General features: G+C 41.7%; 1 protein-coding gene across 1 annotated transcript; it reads right to left on the bottom strand.

Moving 5' to 3' along the window:
• Nucleotides 1–1,068: 1,068 nt before the first annotated feature.
• LOC115828551 (nuclear fragile X mental retardation-interacting protein 2-like) lies at nt 1,069–7,220 on the bottom strand. Its single transcript, XM_030792576.1, has 4 exons — nt 7,011–7,220; nt 3,241–4,962; nt 2,297–2,329; nt 1,069–2,200 (listed from the first exon to the last, which is right to left on the bottom strand). Exons 1-4 carry the CDS (start codon nt 7,156–7,158, stop codon nt 2,148–2,150), a joined length of 1,956 nt encoding a protein of 651 aa, XP_030648436.1. The 5' UTR covers nt 7,159–7,220; the 3' UTR covers nt 1,069–2,147.
• Between the last annotated feature and the right edge of the window lie 2,103 nt (nt 7,221–9,323).

Below are 9,323 nucleotides of genomic sequence, written 5' to 3'. Positions count from 1 at the left end.
GAACATTTTTTTTTGTTTGTTTTTGTTTTTTAAAGAACAGCTTAAAGCCACCCTAAGCAGGAGTTAGTAAATCATGTATGTGTTATTTCAAAGACAGCTCTAGTTATTTTTAAAAACGTGTTTACATAAAGTGCTATTGCCCAACAGGAACCTTCCAAACGTCTCTGTTCAGGGAGAGGCAATACTTTTCAACACTTCTCACCACCACAGAGACACCACTCATTCAAACCAAGCCTGAGAGATGGTAAAACAGACAAAAGGAACATCTGTCCATTTCAAGGCCCCATCTTTGGTCTTCCTGTACAAGACTAGACTTAAAATGATTAATGATAAAGACAGGACTTCAAATGATTCATGACAAGCCATGAGAACAAAAAAAGAAACTCTAGACACAGTGTACCATAGAGTTCTACAAAAAAAGGCCTTTTTCATGGGCTGTCACAGTACATAGCGAAGTTTTACCCCCTCTTCAAAAAAAAAAAGGTCTTTTTTTTTTCTTTTCTTTTCTTTTCTTTACAGTGTCTGATTAGTATTGCAGATCCGCTGTGTGGTACAACTCAATTAAAACGTTTCTCTACATCAACATTAGCTCTTGCTATAAAAACAAAATGTGCAAACACGTCTATGGTGAAAACACTGTTCAAAGACCTTAATGATTAAATTATTAACTCAAACCTGGAGAGAAAAAAAAAAGTTTCGTTAAATCTATACTTAGGCTATTTAACTGTGAAAAACAAGTCACCCATCTGGATATGGGAACTGTGTCCTACACAAATTTTAGTAACAGATTTCATAAAGATATAACAATTATTTCAATTAACAGAACACACACGAGAACTGCGAACGGACATTTGTTGTGCAGTATTTCCTAACTGACGACAGGGGCGGAAAACATTAACAAATATATTTAAATCTTAGAAATTTTCATCCTGTCCCCATTTCCACCCCCCCCCCCAAGCACATGTACAATCTAATGGTGTATTTCAAGTGAAAAGCTTTTAGGATTATTGGACTACATCTAAATTGGTCAGAGAATAACTAATACTGAGAACAAAATGACTTCTTCTCTGTGAGACCTTAAAAGCAAAAGCAAACCAAACCTAAAGGCAAAAAAAAAAAAAAAAAGAACATAACACCAGTGATCATTTTTCAAATATTCACCTAGCCAGCTGGATAGTGGCCCCTCCCACCCTTTCAACCTTTTACTCTGATTGGACAATCCATCAACATATGTTCTGGGTGTGTGTTCCTGGGTGGCATCTCAAGTTCAGAGACAAAATTAAATTAAATTAAAACAAACAAAAAAACAACAAAAAGTCACAAGAAGATCATCCAACAAAAGTCTTTTCTGGGCAATCTTGTTTCATAAGTAAAATCCACGATAAGACCACTGTTTTTCTCCACTCCACTCCCATTCGGCACAAAACTTTTTAAAGTTTACCCGCAACTCAACAACGCTTATCCAAAATTCCCAGCATGTCAGCAAAGTTCCACGGAGTACTAATTTCAAGGCATTTCTTTTGAAAAGTTCTGAATTAGTCTTCCTTTCTCAATGTATCCAAGTTTGTTCTTATTCACCTTGTATAGAAACACACACCCTGATGTGCGGATGCATCGAACGAATTTGAATGCACGAAGAGATCGATGCTTGAGGCATCCCGTAACAGAAAGCTCCGTTCCTTTAAGGGGTGCGTGGGGCAGAAAGACGGAGAAGGTGCGCGTTTCCTCCCTCCCTTTAATCCCATCCCTGCAGGTTAGTGTTTATCACTGGAAAAGTGTTCCAGAGTATCCAAACGGACTCGTTTTCTCCTTATGTTAGTCAGTTTTGTGTTGCTGTCCGAGAAACACCGCACACAAGTGGTCAGTGTCAGCTTAGTACAGGTCCACAGCTGAAATTTGAGTAGTAGTGTGTTGGGAGACCATACCGGATCCTCTGCTCTAAAGATCTCAGAAATCCACCCGAACCTCTGCGTCTCCCTCAATAGTCCATCAGTCCCTGCACTTTGACACTTCTCCTCTGATTAAACGGAATAAATGTGATTTGATGTGAAACTGAAGACAATGGAAGAGAACCTTCTGGTTGGACCAGACTGGAGTTCCCAGGTGAGAGGGCGTGTTGAGGGGGTTCGGTGGAGACCTCCATCACATCACTGATCCAGGCTGTCCATGCTTGCATCATAGAAGACAACTCTTTTTGGATCTGACACATGAAAAATAATTCGAATTACTGTCAGTGTATACTATCAACACAATTAGACAAATGTGCACTTAAATCATTGTGGAGACCACTACTTACCTCGTTTTTGTAAAGCAAAAACATTTTCGAATTCTGTGAGACAGACAAACAGACACATTACTAAATATGACAAATTGCAAAGTAATTAAGCCATTATTAAACACGGCATTACGCTATGATACACTGCTTTTTCATAACGTACAACTACATTAAGGTGTATTTTCAGGGTAGTCCCTGATTGAATGACACAAACAATATCCCTATCTGCACATGGCATGGGCTACAGTAGTAAAACCTCTGACTGGCAATGATAAAATAACCAACACACACACACACAAAAATCACAATAGTAAAAAAGGGAATTTTGTCACATCCACAAATTGCACTACAATTCAAGGTGACCAAAGCAGACTGAACTGTCTCAGTTCAGTGGTTCTCAAACTGTTCCTCCAAGGGCTCTCCTGCCCTGCACATTTTTGGTTCAGCCCAGCACTAGCAAACCTGACTCCGCTAATCAACGCGCCCTGATGAGCTCAATCAGCTGTACGGCCTTTACCACCACTGGAACTTTTCTTGGAACTAGATTTTTTTCAGGACCTAAGAAACATTACCACCTTTTTGCTCTCAACAGAGGAACCTGGGCTACTTTGTAAAGCAAATACCAGATTTAGATAGGGAGCATCTGAGTTGTGACAGACTAGAAAACAATAAAGTGGTTTACAGTCAAATTAAAGCCCACAATAACTGAAGATGGATAAACAAGCAAATGTTTCAAGTCCAAACATACATAATCTCTGTGGTTCTTGCAGTGCACTAAGGAACTGCTTGGTTCCCATCCCAGGGGGTTTCACAACTCCAGTTCCTCAAAATGTCCCTGAACCTTAACAAAGCTATGCAGGGCCTGAGATCCCTGAGGAACAGACTGAGAACCAGTTTCTCAATTAATGGAGTAATGAACAGTACAGGTGAGTGCAAAATAAACTGAACGGCTCAGAACGCATTACCTTTAGCGTGGTAAAGTACAGCAGCTCTCAGATCAAATGACCCCCAGCTACCTGCCCTTTCCCGGGCACCGGAGCGGACCTGTGCTTTGCACGGTCCCCGACCAGAGTCAGCCGGTGGGGGCGACGACGCATCGGCACCCAGGTCATTACATGAGACTGTTTCTGAGGCTGCTGGGTTCCCGCCATCGCCCTTCTGCTCACCCTGTCCAGAGGACTGGGGCACAGTCTCCCCAGCGGGATCAGAAGGGCGACGGGCTTTAGATGATTCACTGCTTGGAGAAATGGTCCTTTTCTGAGACTGGTTAACAGATGGGGGAGGAAGAGAAGGGCTTATATCTGGACTGGTTTGGGTTAAGATCACAGGGTCACCGCTATCCCCCTGAAAAGTGACTTCAGCCATGTCGATTTCCACAGTGGGCCGTCCCACTGCCCCGTCAGGGCCCGCGTTTGGCTCAATGATAAAAGACAAGCCCCACTGGTTCTGGAAGATGTCCCCCAGGGTTTTCTGATTGGTCTGTGGAGCAAAAGAGTCTTCTTGGTGGGCACTGGAGAGCTCAGGTTGCATATTTAAAGGGTAAACAGAAACACTAGATTTTCCTGGCTCTGGGACAGTGGGCTTGGCTGAGGAGCTACTGTTGTTGTCTGTAACGGATGCTACATTCTCTCCTCCTGCCTTAGGGGACCCTGATGTTGCACGGCTAGCAGCAGAATTAAAGAAAGTCCCTCCAGACAGGCAGATAGTTCCATCCCCAGAAACAGGTCCATTGGTTAAGCTAATAGAGGTGATTGTTTTCACAGCAGACATAGGAACGTGTGTAACTCTGACAGACACCTGAGGAGGGGGGGTTGGGGCCTCAGCAATGGCCTGGGCTGTTTTGTTGAGGTTCTCCTTGACTTTGCTTGCATAACTTATCTTAGGTACTATCTTAGCACTACTGTTGTCCACTGGAAACACTGGTGGAGGCTTGAACAAAGTCCAAGTGTCCTCTTTTGAAGTCACAGAGGAGGCAAACTTGGCTTTGCTAAGCTTCTCGTCCGTCTTTTTAACCACAGCGCTTGACGCCTTGCCGTCAGAGTTTTTCCGCTGCGCTTCTCCCGCAGGAGAAGCTTCTGGAGTCCCGGTTCGCCGGACCCCTGTACGCCCCCCCTCCTCTTTAAGGCAAGTTCTGGTGGAGTTAGACTGGGAGGTCGCCACTTTACCAGTTGCCTCCAGTTGGCTGGAGGAATCAAACTCCTGCTTAGAAAAGGCTGGATTTCCTCTCTGCACGCTCTTCTCTTTCTCTTTATTCTCAATGATTCTGGTACTGCTTCGTCTGGCCTTACGCCTCTTAGGTGTCATGTAGCCACTTTCCGAACCGCTTCCATCATTGTCCGCCGCAGCCTTGGTAGAGTAACCGTTGGTGACGTGACTGGGACTTAGAGGAACCACTCCGTTAAAAGAGAGCATGGGTTCTTTTTTGTCCAATGCTTTGACCTCGTGATGTTTGGCATCAGAGGTCTTGCCATGTTTTCCATCCATACTGTTGGTATGATGAGAAAAGTGCCCACTGTCGCCCACCTTAAAGTGATTGGTTGTAACCTCGTCCGTTGTTTTTAGCTTCAAGTTAGTGTTTAATAAATTACTACTTCCATTGCTTTCAGGGGAACAAGGCATGCCTACTGAGTCATTCTCTGACAGTGCCCTCTCTCCCTCTACACTGGCACAGTTTATTTTTCCATTGCCTAAGAGACAGGAGCACAAGCAGGAGACAAGTATAAATTCTTCAAATACAGGTGAGGCAAGTCCTAACAAAATATTTCCTCCACTTTATAGAAAAAGAAAAAACAAAAATACAAGTGTGGCGGAATGACTAGAAATGCCCATGGACGCTGGATGAACTTAACCAGAATCCCTACCCAGTTTCCATGAATCAGCAGAGTGCAGCGTTGTATATTCAGAAGGAAATTATAAAATGGGATTGAGCAAGTGCCAGTTACGTGGTCTAATCAGGACTGTCTATATATATATTTTGCAAATGACAGTGTCACATGCTCCTCCCCAGATATCTGCTAATAAACAATCGTCTCCTGTTGGATACTTCAATTGATGCGTATTGCTTATTAAACGACACGAGTGTATGTTGAAGTATGAGCAGAGACGGTAACGCATGCGTTACAGTGTGGTTAAAACAGATGACTTTATCGTTTCGTAGGATACTTAACCGTTCAGTAATACCCTAGTGTGTTTTATACTATGCAGCGTTTTAAAGACAGTCTCGGAGGCAAGCCAGGGCTTTCCAGCCAATTAAGTAAAATCTTCGGTTTATTAAACGGAATATTCTAGATAGACTATATTCAAGGTCTGCTGACATGTAAACATTCCATCTCAATCAACTGTCAGCCTTCAGCTGACTCTTGCCAGATCTGGCAAGATTATGTTACCAGTTAACGTTAGTTCACAACTGTGCTCGAACCCACAGCCCAAGCCGACGGTAGCGATTTAGCTATCCAACTTGCTGGCTTCGTCAAAACAGTTGTTATTTTTAGAGAGCATTAAGTAAGGTAACGATGTCTGCATTCCTATACAGTGTTGGCTAACTGACCGGTGACCGGTGGGCTACGGCCTGACCGCTGAGCTAAGGTTGTAAATAGAACAGTTTATTGTACGGACTCAAAGTAAGCACCTTGCAATGTAGCGTAAGTTTACAGTCAAACTTTGCTTGCACAGTAGCCCGCTTGGTCCGTTAATTGACAAGGAGTTGTGCTGTCGCTAGCTAGCGAACGCGACTTGTGCAATAACGTTATTTGGCTAGCATAATTAAGCGATGTCATCAGAAATACTGAAATAGTCGTTTAGCCAGTTGGTACAAGAACAATACATTTATTGTTGATCATGCAATTTTTCAGCTAACCGTCAGCAGCTGTGTTCTAACTTGACTGACAATGACTTATCAACTTTCTCCAAACAGCACTATGGTATGTGGCTCAGACAGGACAGGCTATGCTACATACTCATGCTAATTGCTAAGGCAACTCCGAAGACTGAAGAGCTAACTGGTAACTAGCTCTCTCAGCAGTAGTGGCAGCAGCTGGAAAACCTGAACAAGGCAAACTGACATTCCTTTTAACATGAGTACACTAATTTTATGACGACTTCAGCTGTGTTTTCAAAGGGAGAGTTGTACACTAAGATATCTTTAGCAGGGAAATTCTAAGCTCTAGCTCAGCGATAATATGGCGGACAGGAAATAGCAACTGAGAGGCGAAGAAAATTCCAGCGTAGCCGGCTTGTTTACTGTTAAGGCTCAACCAGCTAGCTTCGCATGCAACCAGCTAGCCTAAGAACCCATTTAAATAACACGTTTTTGTGAAAAGACATAGATTCAGACAATGCATACCCATGTCCTTTATCTTAGCTAACCCGGGATCCCCTAACTGCAAAAATCAAAGATCATGTTTGAATCAAGAGTGGTTTGGATGAATGGGTAACTAAGCTAATAGGCTAGCTACAGCTTCAGTAGTTAAGTAATACAACCCGGTCAATCTCCAACTTTAAACCACCTCTGCATGTTCTGTCGTGCATAAAAATATCTTTACTTCCCCTCGTCTAAGTTTTATTTTTAAAGACACATCATGGTCATACACAAACGACAAAACGTAAGCGAATTTACATGCTCCATTTTGTGGCTCAAAAAGCAAGCATTAAATTCATCGTCAACTTTTAACCCGTCATGACATCAAGCTAGCTAGCTATCCCTTGAGTTAACCGCATATTTTTGAGCATGTCTAACCTGTTTTCGTCGTTTGCGTTTCCTGATGCTGGAACCCGCGGTGGCAATGAACATTGTTTAAAGATCCCTTAGGCTGACACGAGGATTTCTCATCTCCATGGCGGTGATAAACTATTTCAGTTGCCCGATAGCTGGGCTGCTCCTCCATTAAATTGTAATAGGAGATTTCATCTACGGCCTCTACCAGTGTGCCACGTGTGGCTCACTTGGCAAACACAAGAGAAGCTGACTAGCTGCAGAATTGCCCAATCAACCCCAGCAACCGGCGGAAACCGCCTGCGAACATACACAGTCCCGGGACGTGGTACAAGTCACCCGCTTTACTCTGATCTGACATCAGTTTTTGTCATTTTTTTGTATAATTTTACGACAAGGATTGGACAAGGAGGAGCTGATCTTAGATCAAACGAAAAGGGCGACTTCTACCAGGCGAGGCGAGTTCACAGGGTTCAGTCTAAAACAAACACAGAATCAAACCACAGTGCACAGAGGTCAGATGGAAAATTCTTCTACAAACAGCCATTAAACTGTTACGGACAATAAAGCATATAGAGAATGCCAATAGTATTTCTGTCTGCATGGTAAGATGTAACATACTGTTATTATAAACGCGGTGTTCAATAACATGCATATCATAGGCCTTACTGTTCGCCATATTTTATATATATAAAACCACATATTGGTCAATATCACGTAGATGTAGAGGACGCTGAGTATTGGCTTAGATGTCACAATCCCCTCGGTAAATGAGACGTCAAAGTCAAAACAGGCTTGTGTTGTGATCAACATATGTTTATTTCACATGTAAAAAAAAATCTTCTTTGTCTAGATTGTTTTAAGCTGTTTTAAGACAAAAGAATAAACACTTCGGGGTTATTAATCTCAAAGAAATTATATCCATTACAATGTGTAGTTAAACAGAATAAGAATAACAGTATTTGAGTAGCAAACAGCTCACGAATACGAATGCTAGTCAGCAGCACTTTTAATTCATTACCAGTGACCGTCATTCCATTTCCTTTTAGTGGATATTGTTAAGACTGCGTTCCAACTGATAACTGAACGGAACAATGTTCCATGGTTGTTTTCAAAAGTCTTTGCATTGGCTTCAAAAGTTAGATCCCCATTATGTTACATTTTAGCATCGACTGCAATGTTCACTCATTCAAATGTATCAGAGGTCGACGAACAAATCATGCGTCTGAGGGATGACGAGATAATAACGAGGGGATGGAGACATTTATTATTATTTATCATTAGATCGCCTCCTCTCCATGGAAGTCCCCTGGTTGTCCCCCGACCACCGCCAAACAATTTATCCAGGCACGGGTTAATCAGACAGAACGTAGATTGATATCAGGTGGCAATATACTTAATTAATGTATTCACGTCAGGCAATACGTACCTCTATGAACTAATTTGCTCGTCAAATGAATGAAAATCTTTGGCAATAATTAACAGTAATATATTCGCTCGTTTATATTGTATGAAAGCGTAATGTACAAAATGTACAGCTTTGTTCATTTCAGCGATTTCATTCTAGTCAATTCAAACGATTTTATTCTTGTTCATTTCAGTGATTTTACTCTCGAGCCAATGACAGGGATTTTAAATTTGCACAACATTGTACCACTAGAAGGCGCTGTCTTTACAAAGATCGTTAACCGATATATTTGTTGAGTAGTGAATGAAACAGCAGTGCTGCTCTGCAGTTCATTGACAAAATTCCCGTCCACCTGTAGTTTACGATGATAATGTCTCTCTTTTTTCAGTCATAAGAATTATCATAAGCAAATATGATGATGGTGCATATCAGTAATCCCAAAATATCATAATGTCTGGCAATGAATAATTTTAAGTGTGTTAAATAAAAAAAAAGATAAAGTCAGATTCTACATGATACCAAAAATAAACTTTGCTTTGTTTGTATGTGAATGGACAGAGCTATTGTCTGAATGAGAGAAATAAAAACATCCTCATTTATCTGAATCTAGTCCAGTTTATAGCTGGCTCTGATAGTGGACAAGAGAGGCACTTTACATTCTCACAGTGGGCTTTACGAGTGTGGGAACCTGTCCTCAGACACATAGTTTAACCTTGACCATTTTCATCTCTGTTCTCTTTAATTACTGACAGTCAACCACAACCACTGTCAAGACTTGCACTACACAGACTGATCAACTAATGAACAAATACAACTTTATATTAAAACATACATAAATATTTGATTAAAAACGGCACAGCAGTCAATAAATACAACACATTTCAGTCAGCTCTGAAGTGCTCATGTCAGCTGAGTGGATGACAAATATA

Source organism: Chanos chanos, chromosome 15 (assembly GCF_902362185.1).
Source record: "Chanos chanos chromosome 15, fChaCha1.1, whole genome shotgun sequence".
NCBI lineage: Eukaryota > Metazoa > Chordata > Actinopteri > Gonorynchiformes > Chanidae > Chanos > Chanos chanos.
Note: the sequence above shows the minus strand (reverse complement) of the source record. Positions and strands in the feature narration are given on the sequence as shown.

What these genes read in the sequence shown, in the direction of transcription:
- LOC115828551 (XM_030792576.1), bottom strand. Translation starts at nt 7,158, where the DNA reads ATGGAGGAGCAGCCCAGCTATCGGGCAACTGAAATAGTTTATCACCGC. An exon ending in AACGCAAACGACGAAAACAG is followed by an intron (nt 4,963 to 7,010) that starts GTTAGACATGCT and finishes CCTGTCTCTTAG; the next exon opens with GCAATGGAAAAATAAACTGT. An exon ending in TTTTGCTTTACAAAAACGAG is followed by an intron (nt 2,201 to 2,296) that starts GTAAGTAGTGGT and finishes TTCATGTGTCAG; the next exon opens with ATCCAAAAAGAGTTGTCTTC.